The sequence below is a fragment of the Chenopodium album genome, chromosome 2, assembly GCF_948465745.1.
Source record: "Chenopodium album chromosome 2, dcCheAlbu1.1, whole genome shotgun sequence".
NCBI classification, from domain to species: domain Eukaryota; kingdom Viridiplantae; phylum Streptophyta; class Magnoliopsida; order Caryophyllales; family Amaranthaceae; genus Chenopodium; species Chenopodium album.
The window spans coordinates 77,274,082-77,295,713 of NC_137835.1; the positions used below are offsets into that span (position 1 = coordinate 77,274,082).

The following is a 21,632-nucleotide window of genomic DNA, read 5'->3' on the forward strand; positions in this document are numbered from 1 at the left end:
TTCTAGACATTCCGTTGAAAATAACCTCGCTTGTTTCTATGTCTCCCTTCTTCAAAATTGCAATCATCCATCCAAATAAAATTGCGAAATTGATTTTCTAGTTTTCCTTTCAAGTTGGTATTGGATTGCTGATTGGAAGTCGAATTGCATAATCGATGATTTGAATACCGTTCGTAATTATCGTGGAGGTATAGTCGACCAGAATGGTTTTACCCACAATCGAATGCGGTACTAATTATGAAGGTTTGAGGAGGTCGTTGCGGCGAGTGAGTAATGTAGAAATCTTCAATGGTCAACTACAATGGAGATATCAAAGATGAGGACAAATCCTTACCCTTTATGGTTAACCACCCTTTGTTTCACTTTTAATCTTAGGTTTTTCGTTAATTTCTGGAAATATTGTGACGGTGGATATGGTTAAGCATCTTCAATGGAGGACGAAAGGTTGAGCATCTTTAATAAAGGGTGAAAGCTTGAGAAGATGAAAGCTCATATGGAGCTTTTGATTCCAGATTCGTTAACAATGGGGTGAGCCAAAGATAGAGATTCCTAAATTCAAGACAAAAAGGGATTCAAATTGTTAACCAAGCTCTAACTTCCACAGTTATGTGTCATGTCAGCTAAAAACCATGAAAACCTTAAAATATTGAAAGACGCTTGAATAATTTCGAAAATGCCATCATATTAACAAAAAAACCTTAATATGACATATTGAACGGGGCACCCTCTTTCAACTCATATTCTACATCTCCCCCAATGACGTTCTTTCTCCTCCTCCATCTTCAAATTTCTTAACCTTTCTTCATTTTCTTATTATCTTACTCTCTCCTCCTTCAACTCATTCTCGTGAATTGAAGAAGAAGAAGACCACCTTTGTGTTTCGATTCCAGATCTGAGTTCGTACGTGGGTTGTCTTCTGGGTTCGAGGATTTCTTGAGGTTCGTGGGGTCGTAGGGCGGTAGGTTTTCGGGGTCTAGGTTTGTGGGCTGCTGGGTTTCACTGGTCTGGGTTCGTGTAGTGGTGGGTTTCGGTTCTTTGAGTTCGTGTGATGGTGGGTTTCACGGGGGTTACGTTGGTGGACGTGGTTGTTGTGAGACGTCGTGAGTGGTGGTGGTTCCCTCTGTTTAATTTTTTTTTATAAAAAAATTGGATTAATTATCCCTTGTCTCTCCTCTAACTTTTCAATAATCTTATTTAAGAAATTTTGCCTAGGAGTCCGCAAAATATGGGTTTGTTGCATATAATTGTGGGCAAAGGGAATAAGTGAAAATTGGGAAATATGAGGCTAGAATAGTTGGCTAGTTTCCAACTTTCAGGTGTGAAACCAGAGGTCAAATCTTACCAATCAAGCTTATTCTAGGAGGTTGCCCTAGACTAGTTTGATAAATATAGTCCAAAACCTAAAGATCTAAAATACTGATGGCACGATTAGTGTTTTTTTGTTTAGTAAAAATCTGAATTACTTGTGGTATGATTAGTGTTCAAACTGTAGTTTACACTTATTTCCAAGAGTAATGGTTGCACAATGGGAATCGATCATTTAATTAAACTACACAAAAACAAACACAAGTAGTAGTAGTACTAATAATAATAATCAACTAAGAACTAACAAACACAACTAAGGGTTTGTTCTCTTCAACTTAATTTTAGTTCAATTCATCTCCAATCAATTCAGTTAAGTTCACTTTAGTTCCTAACTTCCTTCTCTCATAAACAGTTCAGTTTAGTTCAACTCTATTCAGTAAATCAGAAACAGGCCCTAAGTAAGTATAACCCATGTACTACAAAGCGCAAGCAATCAAAAGACTTTGTTTAGTACACAAATTGCAATCGCTGGTCCCTACAGGCGCCAGCACGCTGTATCATACAACCGTTTTGTAAGAAAGAACATGATATAGAAAAGCAACGGACATATAGTTATAATGAAAAGAACATACTATTAAAATATAATGAACATATACCTAGAGTGAAAAAAAAAAAAACTATTAAAATGTAATGAACATATACCTATAGCGAGAAAAAAAAAATACTATTAAAATGTAATGAACATATACCTAGAGTGAAAGAGCATATTTACACCAATAAAGAGTGAAAGAACATATGTCCATATTCTTTGATTGTCTTTGTAATGTACTTTTATTTGTGACATAATGTTCATTGCTTATTGCGAAATGTTCTTTAAATTTTGTCTCTTCAAATTATGGTGGGTATATATAAATAATGTTCAATACATAATATTATTATCTTCTTTATTAATATTACAAATGTACTTTAGATATAAAAAATAAATAAATAAAAAAATAAAATAAAACTGGATGTTCTTTACAAAACAGCTACATGTTCATTCTGTGTTTTTTGTCTGTGTCAAGTATGGTACAACCGCCTGTACCTTAAAATTTTCACACAAATTGCCCATTACATTTCAAAATAAAAAAACAAAAAACAAAACTAGGCCAGAAGGAGATTTGTTGAAAATTTACTATTACTAGTATAAATTCTCAGTCATACTCGACTTCATGGGTGATAAGAAAATAAATTGACTCCCACATATATAAAAAGTTATCATTCAAACTACAATGCATATATTAAGCATGTGCATTTCAAAATTGACAAACCAGAAATTAGGAAGGAAATGAGTTTTTGTCAAGTCATCATGCCAACACATTCAAGCAAATTACAATTTGTGTGCTCCAATCCTATAAAAATCTAGACCGTCTAATCGTACTCATTAATAAAAAGGATAGGATTTGATGAAGAATGACATAAAATTAGCGGTAAGAAACCCCTTAATTTTCACAAAATTGAACTAAAGAACAATTGTTGATTAAAGGATTTTAAATGAATGAAAAAAATAAAAATGATGTGGGTATCTTAGAGGAGAACGTTCGGTGAAAAAACACCTCGAGATCAAAGTGATTAACCTTTGATTTTACAATTTGATGAGGAGTCAATCATTGTTTTAAGGTTTATCAATGAACAAGGGATATTTATATCATAAAACTAATGTGGGATCTAAAAGATGACAAGATTTAGTGGGGTGACACTTGAAATTTGAGGTAAAATACTTCGAGAAAATTTCTTAATGATGAATATAGATAGATAGGGATATTTTTTGTTTAACGACATAACAATCACTCTCGTTCTTTAAATAGTTTAGTTTATTTGATTAATTAGATTTAGAAGAACACTATTTCCCCATGAATTCAACCCTATTTTCCTATCTATTTTAGTTAATAGTTTTTGGATAAACTTTTGATTAGGTGGCCAAACACAACTTTACATATCCTGTTATTCGTCCCTCCCATCGATAACCAAATATTAATCCACCCACTAATTACCTCATATTGCATCACCATCATCGGAAAGAGAGGGCAGTCGAAATTGAGGCGTGGGAAAGAGCCGGAAACGTGGCTAGCAAGGGAGGGAGGTCAGGATCGGGGCAGAGAAGGGTTTTTTGTGGGTGGTTGGTGGTTTAGGAGGCGGTTCAACGAGGAGTGGGGACAACAATTTGTACGGCGCTCCGGTGTCAGGCGGCAGGCAGCGGGGAGGGTTGGTGGGAGTGGGCAACCATAGAAGGTGGTTAGGCTGGTAGGGTGATTTTTATTTTTATTTTTATCTTTATTTTTGTAAAACAATTGGTTTTTTTTAATTAATTATTAAGTACAAGTATAATTTTTTTAAATTTTTTTTTCTTTTAATTTTCATTTATTTTTTAGACCAATTAAATGCCAACACGTATCATATGACTTGCTATAACAAGTTAAATGGTCTGCTAGGACCATTTTAAGCGGATTGACATCAAAGATCGGATTTTAAAAATATAATCAAAAGGTGGAATTATTTTGGGCGGATCAGCTAAAGGTTGGATCATTCCTAGCAATTTTTCCATAAATGAATGAAATTTTTATTTAATAATTTTCGTGATTTGTAGTTGTTAAGGTGTATTAGGAAAAGTCAATTGCTGGTGTTTGAAAATGAGAACATCAATTAAAAATACAAAACTTAGTTTATTAACAATGATCAAATAACTTTAAGGTTGAAAGTTTGAGTTTTTATTCTTTTTTTTTTCTTGGCTAAGTACAAAACAGAACAAGATCTAAGCACATCCTTTAGTTTTCACTTTTGTGTGCCTCGATGACTATCCTTGTTTTAACAACAACAAACATACGAAAACAAATCAATATTACTATGACTAGTAGGAGAAAGTTTGTCATTACTTAAAAACCTAATTACCTCTCTTATATAGTGGATGTGAAGTGTCTTCCCTCCTTCAGTGCATGTAAAATGGCCAAAAGGCTGGTTTAAACTTGTTAGATTTGAAAATCACGTAAAGTTTCAAATGATTAAATACTTATTTAGTCTATTTGAGAGGTTCAATGGTAATTTGAGAATTTCACCCCTTTTGTACTTTAAGTAACATTAATATGGAGTACTCACGCTTTAACTTTAAATTAACGTATGTCAAACAATCATTTTTTATTTTTTTTATTTTTTATTAATTAAGGTCATAATCACAAAATTAGTCAAGGATAGTAACAAAAAGTATTGACCAATATTTAAAATTAACAAGTAATGTTGAATAAAAAAATTATAAGAATTTTGCTTAGTTGGGGCATGTTAAGAATTTAGATTAATTAAAGGAAAATAACGCTCACGAATCACACTTGATTTTCACTTATTATAGATTATCTTATCTTATTTTAGATGTAATTAGAAATCAGGTTATCTCTTATTAACCGAACTTATTTTATTTGACTATATATGGATTGACTTCTTTTTTCTGGAATAAGTGAAAATAAAGTCAACATAACAATGTCTTTAACATACAAATACACGAGTTTGAATGCAAGTCGAAAACAAAACAAGACCAGCTTTAAAAACATGTAAGGTCAAGCTGTGTTGAATTAAGTAAAAGTTGGTTTCAATTTATTAGTTTCAGGTTGATCAATAATAGCCCAGGTAATTACAATTCGGTAAAATCTGGTAGTTCTGACTTTTTAGGTCTATAAATTAATTCAAGTAAGTTTTGGATAGGTAACCGTTCATATTTATAAGTTAACCAAATTAAATGTAACCATCTAAGCGTCTAACTAGTTTCAGATAGATTATGAGACAATATATCTAAACCCCAAATCCGTAATATATGATTGGATTCGCATCTGAAATTTCTCATGCCAAATCAATTCGAATCTAAACTCCAAGTTCGTATACATAATTGGATTCGCATTTGAAATATCTCATTCCAAACTACTTCGAATCAAACTCAACGTAGGTAAGTTTCCAGATCGAGTCGGTTTTTAACACCTCTGTAGCCCATATTAGAGACGTATTTTTTTTTTTTTTTTTGAAAGTATATTATAGGCGTCTCATTTATATTCCTGATCTTATTTTCTTTTTTCCCCTTTAGATCTATTTCACGCTTTGCGCTTTCTCGCTGTACTCCTTCCTCTCTCTCTCCTCCATTGAAGCGTACTCGAAATTCTCCATTGAAGCGGCTTCTGAGCTTTCTCTCCTCCATTGAAGCAGTCTCTAAGGTTAGATGTTTGTTTTTATTTAATCATCTAATTTTAATTTTGACAATCTAGTGTTAATCGTGTATTTAATTGTCAGTATATACTCAATTTAGGGTTCTTCGAAGTTGGATAATTGAACTATTTGTTATAGATACTCGAAGAATTTAGCGTAGTTTTTCGAGTCTAGTTTGATAATTGAGTCAATTTTGGTTGCTAATGTGTTGCAGGGTTTGGTTTTTGTAACTCTTTAATGTCAGGATGAAACCATGAAAATGGACCTTTTCTTCCTTAGTCTAGGGCGGGGCCCCCTCCTGCCCTAGCTCCGGGACGGACCCGGAAGCGACACAAAGTCAGGGTTTAGTCTGCTTGGTACTGGTTAATTACAAATATTTGTTTTTGATCCGAATGAGCCACAAGGACAATACAAATGGGGATTTGAACCTGTGACCTATCGTACGCAAACCCTTGCCCCTTAGTCTTAACCACTAGGCCTAGACGTACAATTTGATCTCTATAGTTTCGGTGTAAATGATTAAGGGAGGGTAGAAGCTGAGAGCATTTGTGGGAATAATTATTGTGCTTTACTTGGGGTTTGTTTCGATGTTAGGGGATTGTTTAGATTTACGTGTCATTCACCAGTTCGCTAAGGCACTTACTTAGAGCATTCCCTCTCTTTTAATCTCACTTAAATGGAAGAACTTCTATGTTACTAGTATCTTGTGGCATGTATTGGTTATGTAGGCTAAACATTTTTATTGGATAGTATAACCGAAGCAGTATAAGTTGGGGTTTGCTTTGCTGCACGTGGGCAAGTGACTCATTCTCAGTGTTAAAGTTTTGTAGCATCAATTAATTTATCATCGAACTAGATCTTCTTACTTAAATTACTTGTCTTTTCTATAATGTGGTATGTCGAAGTGGGTTTTAGTAATCTTAGAATAGAATGGGGTTTTTTCATCTATTTTTTTTTCCCGTTCATTGGCTTGTAATTTTTGCATGTTTTTTTCTAAAGATGGTATTAAACTGGTTAGTATTTAAGTCGAGCATGCTAATCTAATTGCTTACCTTTTCAGTGATTTAAGTCCAGCATATGAGTGGAAGATGGGAATGATTTCGACATTATACTGTTGGATTTTGTACTAGCCCGTGAATTTTAATTGATGCTTATTTTACTAAACAAAGATCAGTGTTTTTTAAGTAATTTGAATCCGTTTGAGAAGGTGCTAACTTGTTGAAAGCTTATAAGTAAAATACTTGTTATTTCTCGATTTGTGATAGGTAATTTTGGTAAAATTAGACAATAACACTAAATGCTGATATTGGTAGCTTTTTTATAACAATAATTTAACTCTATATCTAAATGATGCCTTTTAAAATAATTATTCCAATTACTACCTCTAAAATCTAGAATTTTTAGTTTTAGCTGCCTCTTAATGGAATCAGTCTTATGCTTCGTCAAAGTGGGAGAATTAACCCACGTTTCTGTAGTTTTAGGGTAGTTATATAATTATAACCGATTAATTATAATGTGATTTGTAGGACTCGACACAACACCTGATGAATTTTTTAGTTGTTGAAAAGAAGTTAAGCTTCTGATTTACAGTATAAGATGAAAAACTGAAAATATTGTTGAAAAGGTGGTTATTTATATAATAATGCATATATACGTAATTTTTATCAAGTTTTTTTATTTGTTGTAGTCACATTGCCATTGAGCTACTTTTGCTTTTGGGGATAAATAACTTGTGAAATATCCGTAGTCTTTATTAAAATGTTGAAATGGCAGTTGATTACCTTCTTTGTGTTACCTTTCTTGCATTGTTAGAATGTTTTAGCGTTTTTTTGCAATTGGGAAGAAAATAAATGTTTATGTAAAGGGGGAGAATATGGTTGGAATCCTTGGGATTAAATTTTAGAACTTGCATCTTTGGTAACAAGTTCTGGCAAAGGATTCTTGAATTGGGTCCCCTCTATAAATAGTTTTCGAACACATTTTGTTTGTCTATTATCTTGCAGTCGATGATTAATGGTTCGTCGGATTGAAGAGTGTTGGTAGATACAGAACCTTAAAAGCATTGTTTGAGGAATAATGGGGAATTTATTTCTGAATTGAGAGAGTACGGCGTTTCCATATTCATCGGGTTGTTTTTTTCGCAGATAAGAAAGGGAAAGAAATTGAGCAAGGGAGTCTAGGAGAAAAGAAAGGAATAACCCAAAATTTTCCTAATCTGATTGGTTCATGCCATAAAAGGAATATAGTGATGTCCCCCTTGATTCTGCTTTCTGTTTTTTTGTTTAACGTAGTGAAATTAATCCCAGATAAAGTCTTTTTCCTTTTTTTTTTATTTAATTTTATTTTATAATTCCAACCTAATTCAAACAATGATATTGTCACGCACCAATACCTTTCAAAATTAGGAATCAAATTTCTAACAACTCTCATCTAAAATCAAAATAAAAATGATAAAAACTTCATAGAAATACTAGCTTTGACCCTTACATTAGCAACACATGAAAGTTAAACACTCGTATAAAAAAAATCAGACAAATTCAGAGGGGAATTAATGAAAGAGATAGCTTTAATTGTTGGAGATTAGTAGTTGTTGAAGTTGCACCTTTGGAAAACAACGAAGTAGTGTTATTCCACGATTTTAGTTGAAGAAGAATGAGAAATGAAGGAACAAATAAGAGAGCGAAAGTCAATTATAGAGGGGGAAAGATGAAAAATTATTGGGGCTGATGAGAGATATCGTGGAGATCTGCCGGGTCTTCACCAGAGTTTCAGGGGTGAATGGGTTTGGACTATGGAGTGAGAATGGAAGATGAGAAGTAGAGAGGATGGGTAGAGGGTAAAGAGGTAACGGGCAAGTTCCAAGTTGGGGAGGGAAACAAAACAGAGGGGAAATGGGAACTCCAAGAATTTAATAGGGAAATTCAATAAAATTACCCACCTAACAGCGACAAAGGGAAACAGGGTTTTAGACCACCTTTCCCTTTATTGATATCCACAAAACAAAGGACCTGTAAATGATCTTAGGGAGTTGATGTATGGGAACTATTTGCTGGAGTATTATGTAATCCTGGAAGAATAGGTATCTTTCCTTTCCTGAATAGGTGTTAGAATTTGTTTTTGTATGGAGCAAATCTTCTAGTATACAGGGTTATATTTTTAGTGCCCTGCTACCCTTTTGGAAGATTTTAATATAATAACTTTTAAAGGATTCAGGTCTTGGGTTTGCTTATTCACTTAGACTTTTTTTTTTGGTTTGTCATAGTTATTTCTATCCTCTCGGTGATAATTCTCTTTGAGGTAGTGCAGTTAGCATTACAGTCTTTGGTTCATTTTAGCTGGGTATATGATAAATAACGACTTGTAGAGCAAAAGTGATAAGGTTGTCTCACGAGCCAGATACAATGATGGAATCTGGAAATTGTATTTTTCGGCTTTAATTGGCTTTATGAATGTGTGAGAAGGATTTTTTGGATGGGGTAAAATTTCTGGAGAACATGCCAACTTTTTAAAGTATTGTTCTGCTTGAGGAGTAGGCATCTTGTGTATTGTTTTATCTAAGAAACTTTCTACCCTATTATTTCAAATATGGAACTCCTATTGTTTAATAACTTTCAAGGAAGATTGGAATGTACATACATAAACTTGAATATTTCTGTATTGAAGTTGCTTCTTGAGGTGGCGAGGCCTTTATCTTACCAGTCACTCTCTCCCCAGGTGTTTGTGTATGTGTGAGTTAAGTACTTGTGCAAGTACACATCATACTCTTGGTGGCCTTTTCTGTATTTCATATTACTGCATCATGGTTCTGTTCATGTACTCCAGTGATGGATTTGAAATGAGATTTCAAGCGTTATTGATGATATGACAATTGCATAGATATATACCTCAATGTACCATGAAAGATGTGTGTATTGCACATGTGATTTTGTGTATTACTGACATGGAACATTCAGTTACTTTTGAAATTGTTGTTATCTCTATATTGAGCAGTTTTTGTTTCTGTAATAGGTAGCCCTGTTTTGATATGCATGTAAGCTTCTGAAGATTTGCCGTTAGAATAATCTATGCCTGGAAACGAAGTTGGTGATAGGGTCCACAATTTCTTTGATCAAGGTAACTTGTCACAGGACCAACATCATACACAACTTGTTGCGGCTAACTGGCCAGTGTATAATAATAATAACAATAATGTTTGGGGTGCTAATGAGAGACAGACTGGCGGGCCCGTGAATTCTGGTTCTGAGAATTACAGTGCACAACAATCAGGTGACTAATATTTTTGCTACTCTTTTCCTACCTTTCTTGGAGGCTTGATTTCGTGTGGTCTTTTAGTTCTCTTCTTTGTAAGGACACCTTTCTCCTTTCGTAGGTGTTCATAAACTTTTTGTTTTCATATTGTGTAGACATTGAGAGGGGGCAAGGGAATCAGTTCTCACTGAGTTCACATGGGTTGAACTTTACGCGGTCAAGTTTGAGACCTGACTTTGTCAAAACTCCATCTCAGCTTCAGCAGCTTAATTTGAATGGATTTATGCATGCTTCTCAAGTTAGCCATACTAGGCAGAATGAGGCAAACTTTATGGGAGCGGATACAGAACCTGATCGACATAATTTAACGTCAAGGAGTCCGTCTGTTCACGATTCACAGCAGAGGAGTGGTTCACATCATTCAAATTCAGCTGGCTTTGGAGGCTCAGAATCACCAATGAATTTTAATTTTCTAGGTGGTCAACAGCAAATGAACGGTCAGCAACCAGGAATGCTACAGTCCTTGTCTCGGCAACAGCCTGGACATAATGATGCTCAGTTGCAGCAGCAAATTATGATAAAACAAATGCAAGAAATGCAGAGGCAGCAACAGCTTCAACAACTAGAAGCACTACAAAGAAGTGGATCGGGCCATATTTCCTCCTTCCCAAATCAGACCACAGGACAACATCAACCAGCTATTAATGGTAATGCCATGCGTGATACGTCTAATTATCCATGGTCATCTCAAGTCATGGCTGGCAACGCAAATTGGCAGCAGCGTGGATTGTCTTCGTCTGTGCAAGGATATTCTAATGGATTTATGATTACCCCAGAGCAAGGCCAAGCTATGCAATTAATGGGCTTAATTCCTCAACATAATTCACAGTCTTTCTATGGGGTTCCGGTTTCTGGTTCGCGAAGTGGTAATGCATTCTCTCACAGCAACATAGATAAACCTGGACTACCTCAGGTTCCAGCTCCAAATAGTTCTTTTTCTGGCAATCAATATGGTTCACTTGCAGAGCAGGTGGGTGTGAAGGATGGACCTTCAGTATTCAGATATGGTTCTGAAGGAAAAAGCTCTTTTGAGCAGGCCTCAAGTCAACGATTAGGGAATGTGGCTAATATGGGAGGCTCTACTCAGGTACAGCAGAGGAATGTGCCCATGTCAGAAGGTGGTGGACAAGGTTTTCCTGGTGGTTCAGAGTTGTTGATTGAAAAATCTGTAACTCAGGCTTCTTCTTCACAGGGTGCGTCTACACATTCTGCTGTTGCATTAGATCCGACCGAAGAAAAGATTTTGTTTGGGAGTGATGTTAATATCTGGGAAGCATTTGGTGGGCCATCAGTTACAGGTAGTGGAGATGCCCCAGATCTCCTCGGCGGTCTTCCTTCAATGCAAAGTGGGACCTGGAGTGCTCTTATGCAGTCTGCCGTGGCAGAAACCTCCAGTACTGACGTTGGGACGCAGGAAGAGTGGAGTGGCCTAGGCCCTCAAAATCCCAGGTCACAGTCTGGCAACCAACACCCTACAGTTTTTCGTGGTGATGAGAAATCACAACCGGGTCCTCGACTTAGCAGCAGTGATGTGAGCACCCATAATTTAAACACAAGTCGTAATTATGTTAACAATTCTGGGCAACAGCAGCCATTTCTAAATCAGAAAAGAGATTATTTACAGACAGAAAGTCAAATTGCACAGGAAGGAAGGAGGTGGTTGGACAGCAACCAGCAGAAGCCACATGCTGAGGAGAAACAGGTGGTTGAAAATTCTAATTCTTCAAGAGACTGCTCCAGGTCAGATACTGGCTTCTGGAGCCATCAGCAAAATACGTTTTTGCATGACAACAATGGCCAACAATCCAGTAGACAAAGTCATTTGAATGTCATTGGATCTGTACCTATAAATGGTGGTATAACCGCTACAAACCAGGGTAACTTGCTTGGTGAACATCGTAACATGCAAGTATGCATGGATACAGGTCAGGGTGCTGCTATGAGGCCTGAGTTTGTCTCATATTCTAATGATAAAACGGGGAATTCACTTGTCAGTTCTAAAGATGATGCTGTTGCTCCTGGTCAGAACACTATGAAGGTCAACCTTGAATCCAACCAAAGGCTTCCTAATAACCATCATCTTGATTTATGGAAATCAGTCAATCCTACTGGAAAGTCTGGATTGGAGGTTTCAAGTAGGGACCAGCATAATTTGAACCAGGGACCCCCTATAGTGGAATCTTCAGATAATAGTGCTGATGACGGAGCTGCTGAAATGCACGAGACAGAAAATAGTGATAAAAGAGAGACTTCCAATGATAGCCACCGCAGCAATTTTCTCCATAATGCGCCAGTTGGTGGTTCGAGAGAGAATATGTGGTCAGATGCTTCTGAACGACGTAGTTTGCCTGGAGGCAAAGAAAAGTCGTCTGGTCAGGCTGGCAAAAGAATGCCTGTATCTAGGAAATTTCAGTATCATCCCATGGGTGATGTGGATATGGATTCAGATTCTTCTTTTGCAGCAAAACAAATTTTACATTCACAGCCCATGTCTCAGCAGCATCTTTCATCAGGAACCAAAGGTCAAGAAGCAAACCCAAGGTTTCATGGTCCATTGAGCACTAACTTTACAGACATGGAGGTTAGTTATTGGTTTCTTGTTCAGCAGAATTATTTAACCCATCCCTTTTAATGCATGCGCACGTAAATTCCTCCATCCGTATAAATATGTGTATAGTGTACAAGCCAGTTAATTTTCTTCCACTGCAGGGTAGGGTATCTAATTTTCATGGAACTGTTAACGTATCGCGTGGAGTTTCGTCTGGTGCTCTTCACCCTGGCTACTTACCTAATATGTCTGCACCCTTTGTCAGATCTGGTGAAATTTCTTCACCAAACCAACATATGGTACCAAGGTAATGCTTTTTTTGGATTTTTCTTCCTCATATCCTGAGAAGAAATTCTCAGGGAGTCAGGGCCTTTGAATTCCTGCTTCTTCCTGATTTCTTTTACACTGATTTGGAAAGTGAGCACACCTCCCTGGATCTTAAAATTATTGTGAAGTGTATGTATATTTTGATTTCTGGTATATTTTCCGACATTCTATTGTGCTTGTCTACCTGAGCAAGTTTCTGAGAATTTGTTTTTTCTAGTTTTTATTAGTTTTGTTTGTTTTTCAAGTTACTTTGGGTTGCTTCTATTAATTCTTGCTGACACAATAATTGTTGCCGTAATTCTTGTATACTTCATTTACATTATGATATTGCTCAGTTATCAGAAATTTGTTCTGTTTCACTTAATTTGCTTTATTCATATTGCTCTACAAGCGAAGGGATATCTACATCGGTGATTGCAGTGAAAGACAGTAATGGGCCTAATGGCACTGGTTATGGACTGTTTTTTTTGTTCTGCCAGTCATGGAACTTCTAGTATTTTTTTCATGTATTATTTCCTACTTAGTTACTGGAAGGCAATTGCCTATGATTTATTTTGCTGTGGACCTTGTGGTGAATGTTAGTAAGCATGCTGGATTTATTTAATCCCTAAGTCATTTACGCACTGGTTTTTGTTACACTTTCTTATTTGCATTCTATTTTTATAATCTTGATGCCTTGTTGCAGTCAGAACATGCTTGAGCTTCTTCATAAGGTTGATCAATCCAAGGAGCAAAATGTTACCTCCCATCTCAGTTCTACTGATTATAATAAGTTTTCTGATGCATCCGCTGGTGGACCTGCTGGGCCTAGTCAAAGTCAGTTCTCCACATCTCATGGTTTTAGTTTGCAATTAGCTCCTCCATCTCAAGGAATTACACCTTCAAATATTAATGCTGCTGCTCAAACCTCTTCAAGAACGGTTGATTCTCCCAGTTCAGGTCATGTAGCTTCTGAAAAAGGAGATAAAACACATGCATGGCTGCCTTCTGCTTCTTCTGCTCAATGCTTACCATCTTCACAACAGCATACTCAAATGGAATCTGGGAATGAAATTGCTAGTTTTGGAAATTCAGATGCTGTTTCGGTGCCTAACTTGGTAGGGAATCCTTCTGCTCCTTTGTCAACTGGTCCTCATACAAAAAATCCACTTCAGAGTCAGCACTTGGCTGCTCCTGGCGGAAAAATTTTAAGTGATCAATCTCCTACCATGTCTTTTAATAGGCATGCTTACCATGATACACAGTTAAACGATTCTCAACTTCACGTTATGACCAATCATCCCGTTAGTAATTCACACAACAGTTTGGTGTCAGGGAGAGAGATGAATCAATCTGGCATGAGAGCATTGGTGCATAAAATGCCAGCCGCCTTTCGTGCTGCTATGGCTGGGATGTCTAGGAAGGATAATCTTTTACCGCCAGGATCTAACCAATGGAATTCTCAGCAGCAGTTATTGGGGGCTCAAGCTTGTAATGCTCCTGAGTTAACCAAGTCTTTTCAATCATCTGGTGCTTTGGAAACCGCTTTTCCCCAACAGAAGGATGAACAAGAAGGTCCGATAAGAGTTGATGCATTAAATTCTCAAAATACTGTAGGTGGGGAGGAGCTCCAAGCAGCAGAAAGACGACCTGTTATGAAGGCAGTTGGCCAATCTCAGGAAGAAGAACCTTCTGCAAGGCATCAATCGGATGCTTCTCCATCAAATTCTGCTGTCAGCCAAAAAGATCTTGAAGCATTTAATCATTTAGTTAAACCAAATAATATTGCACAGAACAGCTATTCCTTGCTGCATCAAATGCAAGCTATGAAGAGCATGAGTACAGACCCTAGCCATCGGGAATCAAAGAGATTGAGGGGACAGGATAGTGGTCTTGATCCTCAACAGATAAGACAGGGCCGACAGGTAGGAGAGCCTGGCACTGGTAATATGAATATTATGGTTAGTGACCCGTCAATGAGCCAGACCTCAGTTTCTGGCGTAGATGCCAAGATGTATAACTTTTCGCCTCAGCCAGGCAATAGGAATACTTCTTTTCAGTTGCCACATGGAACTGTTGCTTCCCAGGATATGCTCTCGTTTGGTCGTAGTGATCCTCAAAAATTTGCAACTGGAAATGTTGCTTGTAGAAGTGAGCATACTGGAATAAGTCCACAGATGGCCCCATCCTGGTTTGAGCAGTATGGAACCTTTAAAAATGGGCATTTGTTACCAGTGCATAATGTCCCTAGAGTTCCAATCATGAAGAATGTGGAACAGCATTTCATCAGTGGGAAGTCTCCAAACAATTTGGTTGTACATAATTCAGTCCAGTTGGATAATGCTGTCACTGAAAGTGATCAGATTGCTAATACTTGCCAAACTGCAAATGCTTATACTCCTAATGAGCATGTCTCTTCTCTTAATGCATTGGTTCCCCGTGTTTCTACACCAAATTTGGTGTCTGTGAGGACCAAGAAGCGGAAGACTGTGACATCTGATCTTCTTTCATGGAACAAAGAAATAGGACAGAATCTAAAGAGGCTTCAGAATTTGAGGTGAGTGCATTTGCATATTAGGAATAGGAACATGTCTTTCTTTCTAGTTTAGGTTTCTGCGTAAAAAAGTTTCACTTTGCCTAGATGCAAGATCTTAACAATTTTTTTTACCTCGGGGTCTGGTTTATTGGGCTCTTTGCTTCTTTGGCTATGGAGAGTTCTTTAGCCCTTCCTTTTTAAAAAAAAAAATAAAATAAAATAAAATAAAAAAAAATTATTCTCTGAAGTGTGTGTGTGTGGGAGGGATTTGGTGAGAATAGGTCCTTATGCGAGAACACCATACTAGTATGAGAACTAATGTAAAATTTAGAACATGCAAGTAAAAAATGTAAACATATGATTTTAAATTAAGAACAAAAGATTCAAAATTTAATATATTATTTATAAGTAAAAGTTTAGTGCATCTAAATTAAGAATTAAAACATGTGAGTAAAACAAAATTTAGAACATCTAATTTAAGATTTAAAACATATTAGTACATAGTAATATTTTTGTGGAGGACTATACGGAATTATCACTTTTGGTTCATATAGCCGACCACACTTATGGGATTAAGGCTTTGATTGATTGATTGAACATATTAGTAAAATGTATAACATGAGAGGTTAAGGTTGGAACATGTGAGTAAAAATCTAGAACATAAAAGTTAAATTTTAGAACAACTAGTTTAAGATTTAGAACACGAGAGTAATAATTTTGAACATCTAATTTAACTCATTTACGATTTAGAATCTGTGAGTGAAAATTTAGAACACCTGATTGAATATGTAGAACAGATGTTTAAAACTTTAGAACATAAAGAGTGTTCTCACATACAGGATGGGTTTTCACGAGAGCCTTCCCCTATATATATATATAATGTACTCTGACATTTGCTGAATCTTTTTATATGCAGTTCGGCAGAAGTAGATTGGGCTCAATCATCAAACCGTTTAATTGAAAAGGTATGCATGTTACAGTGATAAGCTCCACCGGATTCTTGTATTCCTTGTCATCATGAAGGAAAGTGACATCCTTGTTCTTGTGCAGATTGACGATGAAACTGATAACTGTGAAGATTTACTGCCGATGATTAGGCCAAAAAGAAGGCTAGTGTTAACCACACAGCTTATGCAACAAGTGTTTAGACCCCCTTCAGCAGCAGTTCTCTCACTTGATGCAAGTTCTAATTATGAAGTCATTGTGTATTCTCTTGCAAGATCTGTAGTAGGTGACACATGCAGCCTAACTTGTGGTGCGGAAAGTAATTCGTCAGTTGAAATTGAAAATCCGTAAGCCCTGCTCATGAATTCAGTTTTTTTCCCCCCATTTTTTTGTTCTTACTATTTTACCAGGCTCTTGAGCTGGTTTTAGATTAAAAAAAAATGTTATTCTACTAATATTTGACTTTTGTTATCGTGGTGTGCTTATAGCCGATCTGGGAAGGTGAAGCCCAAAGAGAGAATTCGAGATCAGTACTTTACAAAAGTTGTAGAAGATTTTGCTACTAGGGCAAAGGAGCTGGAAAATGATTTATCAAGGTAACATTTTTGGCTTTTCTGTTCGTTTTCACTTCTGAGGTTATGGTGCATATTTTTTGGATCTTTTGAATAGCCTGCTTCTCTCTTTCTCTCTCTCTCTCTCTCTTTTTTTTTTTTTTTTTTTGGGCCTCGGTGAAGAATCTGATTACTATATCAAAAGGTCCTTATGGCAACTAAGCTGGCCTCGGCTACTCTTCGTGACATAGAATCAGAGAAGCTTCTTAATAGAATGGTCATTTGGCTCAATTAGTTTCTTTTTTCCCAACAAAATTGTGATTCTGTTCTGAAAGTCAATTTGTTACGCTGATGAACTCTTTTTGGGGTTGTACCTAGTACTTTGTTTGTAATCTGTCTGCCATGGGCCCATGGCCTTTTTGATCTGTTGATTATTCTGGAGCTTGCTTGGTCTTCCATCAGCTTTTCTATGTTATCCAGCTTGTTTTTGTCTGCAGTTTTTAAACAAGTGTCCACATTATTATTATTATTATTATTATTATTATTATTATTATTATTATTATTATTATTATTATTATTATTATTATTATTATTATTATTATTATTATTATTATTATTATTATTATTATTATTATTATTATTATTATTATTATTATTATTATTATTATTATTATTATTATTATTATTATTATTATTATTATTATTATTATTATTATTATTATTATTATTATTATTATTATTATTATTATTATTATTATTATTATTATTATTATTATTATTATTATTATTATTATTATTATTATTATTATTATTATTATTATTATTATTATTATTATTATTATTATTATTATTATTATTATTATTATTATTATTATTATTATTATTATTATTATTATTATTATTATTATTATTATTATTATTATTATTATTATTATTATTATTATTATTATTATTATTATTATTATTATTATTATTATTATTATTATTATTATTATTATTATTATTATTATTATTATTATTATTATTATTATTATTATTATTATTATTATTATTATTATTATTATTATTATTATTATTATTATTATTATTATTATTATTATTATTATTATTATTATTATTATTATTATTATTATTATTATTATTATTATTATTATTATTATTATTATTATTATTATTATTATTATTATTATTATTATTATTATTATTATTATTATTATTATTATTATTATTATTATTATTATTATTATTATTATTATTATTATTATTATTATTATTATTATTATTATTATTATTATTATTATTATTATTATTATTATTATTATTATTATTATTATTATTATTATTATTATTATTATTATTATTATTATTATTATTATTATTATTATTATTATTATTATTATTATTATTATTATTATTATTATTATTATTATTATTATTATTATTATTATTATTATTATTATTATTATTATTATTATTATTATTATTATTATTATTATTATTATTATTATTATTATTATTATTATTATTATTATTATTATTATTATTATTATTATTATTATTATTATTATTATTATTATTATTATTATTATTATTATTATTATTATTATTATTATTATTATTATTATTATTATTATTATTATTATTATTATTATTATTATTATTATTATTATTATTATTATTATTATTATTATTATTATTATTATTATTATTATTATTATTATTATTATTATTATTATTATTATTATTATTATTATTATTATTATTATTATTATTATTATTATTATTATTATTATTATTATTATTATTATTATTATTATTATTATTATTATTATTATTATTATTATTATTATTATTATTATTATTATTATTATTATTATTATTATTATTATTATTATTATTATTATTATTATTATTATTATTATTATTATTATTATTATTATTATTATTATTATTATTATTATTATTATTATTATTATTATTATTATTTGTTTTCCTTTTGAAGTGACGATGCATAGAATTACCGAAATAAAAGATGAAATGTCTTCTTTATGTGTCATAGAATTGTGTACTACGTATGGAGGAAGTAGTTTTGCTTAGATCCGTGTTGGTTTTTGTTAAATAGAAATGCTGTAATTTTATTCCATGGACATATATGTTATTAGCATTTTCTATATAGACTTGTCAAACAGGTTGGTTAGATATTAAAGCAGCTGCTTTAGGTTTAAGTCTAAGTGTAGATTGGGTTATTTGAATTTGGGCTACATAGTGCATGATTGCAGCTTAAAGTAATTGGTTTTGAGTTAGCTAAATGGTTAACTAAGGGGGTATTTGGTACGAAGATTGGAAATGGAAGGGAAAGGAAACAAATAGAAGGGGAAAAAGGAATTAATGAACTCGACCTTTTATTTATAATGTGAAATTTTCTAGGTTTGTTTAGTATAAATCATATACTTCGTAATTTGCTTTCTGCAATATCTCATATAATTCCTCGGTTTTTATTTACTTGTAACGCTTTACTTTGACATGCACTTTAATGAAGATATTAAGTTAGGTAAACGGACAAATTAATTGATAAAATTATACTATCATTAAGAAGCAAGTGATAGTTCAGTTGCTATGGTTTAAATTTTGTAGCTTAATTTGTTTGTTAGTCTAATCACTTCCTTAAATAGCGTGCCAAGGTGTGTTGCAAGTATAAAAAAACAGGGGAAGTACTAAATAAATTCACTTGATCACATCGGTTGAATCTGAACAGATTTGTTTTTGGCTTTTTGCTCATAAATTATTGGGTTGGTAAAATATGTGTATCAATTATACTCGGGAACCAATTTATCGGGCTAGTTTTAGTTGTTTTAAAGCTGGATCATGGGTTCTTTGTGGGCTTTTAACTGCCATTGCTTTTCTCTTTTCATGATTTTAATGATGATATGAGGGGTGAGGGCTAAGGGGTTTGCGCCAATTCCAGTGAAGTGCTGCATGCATCTTGACATCCTCACAGCCCACATATAGTAGGCCTATAGTTGTATTGTTTCATGCCTTATTGCTCATGATTGGCGTTGTTTGCAATTGCTCACAGATTGGACAAGCGTGCATCAATTCTGGACTTCAGACTGGATTGTCAGGATCTAGAGAGATTTTCGGTCATTAATCGTTTTGCTAGGTTCCATGGCCGAGGTCAAGTTGACGGGGCTGAGACCTCATTGTCCTCTGATGCAAGTGCGACGGTTCAGAAACCGTGTCCACAGAGATATGTTTCTGCTCATCCCATGCCTAGGAATGTCCCTGAGAGGGTACAATGTCTTTCACTTTGATCATCATTAATTTATTGATTTTCCTCCCGAATTGGGTCTATTGTCTCCACCAATCCCTAAATTTCACTTAAAAGTTCTGTTTCCTCACATATGGCGTTATGGCACTGTGCACCCAAATTAGAACCACACACCGATGAGGGCGGAGGACATGGACAGTAAGAATTCCTTATTTACAGAACAGAGGCTGTTTTATCTCTTCAATCTAAGGCAATTATGTTATTCTTGGAAAAAAAAAAAATTAGTCACTGTAAATCTCCTGTGAAGTGGTAAAAGCTAAAGTTGGCCCCATCTGTGTTTTTTGGGCATACAGGGAGGAAAAAACCCACCCTGGTTGTTAGAAAGTGTTTTAAAAGTAGATAGCCTAAGGTTAGCAAATTTATATATATGCTTGTTCTGATGCCTTTGGAGTAAATTTCTCGGCCAGTTCATGGTGGCTTCGATATTAATCTTCATTTGGCCTTTTATTTTTTTTATTTCCCCCCTTTTTTTTCTTTATCAATTTTTTTTCTTCTCAGTTATGTATGATGGATTAGATTTGCGGATGCTAAGATTTTGTTGGTTGTATAAATTAAGCCGCAGTTGGGGTAAAAAGGCGCTAGGGTGGAATTAGGCGGTGTTGGGGAAGTGTTAGGTCTGTAGAAATGGCAGATGAAGATTTCTGACATGTATGTTGCCATATGTAAAGAACTTGAAGATGAATGATTAATGCTCATTTTCATGAGATTTTCAACTCTGATTATGTGAGTACGTTACCCTCTTTTACTACTGCAACCAAAAATAAGAAAGTACTCCGTAGTAATTTTTTTTTTTTTTTTTTAATATTCTGCTTCCATTCGAGTTTTTGGAACATATCTCCCAGGATGTTTGACATTCAAGCTACAAAACAGTGTCCTATCTTATTGTTTTTTAGAGGGTCCTGCCAAATGTAAAACCACTTTCGTACTAGAAAATGGACTCCTTGCATCTCATGTTAGTTGTGGCGAATCAACCTTTTGGCTAAGATCAAGTGTAGGATTATTGGTTTACTTCGAGTACGGAGAAACAATAATGTTGCAATTAATTTGGGGCAAGGAAAACGCGACAATTGATTTGAGAGTATAAAATGTTGTACGGAAAGAATAAGGTCACTCGGTACATTTATCGCTTTTTAAACAAGTGATGTGGAAAGGGGTTCTGAATCCTTGTGATGTATGACTACTACTTATCGAGTTATCGTCACTCTTTTACATTTCTTTATCGGAGTAGACATTATGTGAGATGTGTCTCATGTCTCTTTATCATTTTGTTGGGAAGGATTTTAGATTAGGATTGATTATGGACTTCTTATTGTGAATATTTATCTTGGATATTGGATGTTCGATCTTGGATTTATCTATCTCCGTCTATCACCTTCCCCTTGAATCTCCTTAACAACATACTTGTTCTTTTTTAGAAATTTTAGTTTTTCTCTAATGATTCAAAAACCTAAACCAGATTCATCCGGTTGTAGACAATCTTCGCGTCCATGGCAGGGTAAATATGATCTCAACCTTGCCATGTCCTGCCTCTCTGTGTCTCGCCTAATGGCTCATTTACTTTAGTCATAAAAAGTTAAAATATGC

At 33.9% G+C, this 21,632-nt stretch overlaps 1 protein-coding gene across 1 annotated transcript; it reads left to right on the top strand.

Annotated features, from left to right (window-relative positions):
* Window positions 1–5,305: 5,305 nt before the first annotated feature.
* LOC145601289 (uncharacterized) lies at window positions 5,306–20,761 on the top strand. Its single transcript, XM_081657288.1, has 9 exons — window positions 5,306–5,534; window positions 9,535–9,792; window positions 9,930–12,415; window positions 12,544–12,689; window positions 13,395–15,245; window positions 16,141–16,189; window positions 16,275–16,516; window positions 16,658–16,765; window positions 19,797–20,761. Exons 2-9 carry the CDS (start codon window positions 9,591–9,593, stop codon window positions 20,029–20,031), a joined length of 5,319 nt encoding a protein of 1,772 aa, XP_081513414.1. The 5' UTR covers window positions 5,306–5,534; window positions 9,535–9,590; the 3' UTR covers window positions 20,032–20,761.
* Window positions 20,762–21,632: the final 871 nt, after the last annotated feature.

Bases quoted from the DNA above. Each gene is read 5' to 3' on its own strand.
- LOC145601289 (XM_081657288.1), top strand. From the start codon at position 9,591: ATGCCTGGAAACGAAGTTGGTGATAGGGTCCACAATTTCTTTGATCAA. The intron at 12,690-13,394 runs GTAATGCTTTTT...GCCTTGTTGCAG, and splicing joins AACCAACATATGGTACCAAG to TCAGAACATGCTTGAGCTTC. The intron at 16,766-19,796 runs GTAACATTTTTG...AATTGCTCACAG, and splicing joins CTGGAAAATGATTTATCAAG to ATTGGACAAGCGTGCATCAA.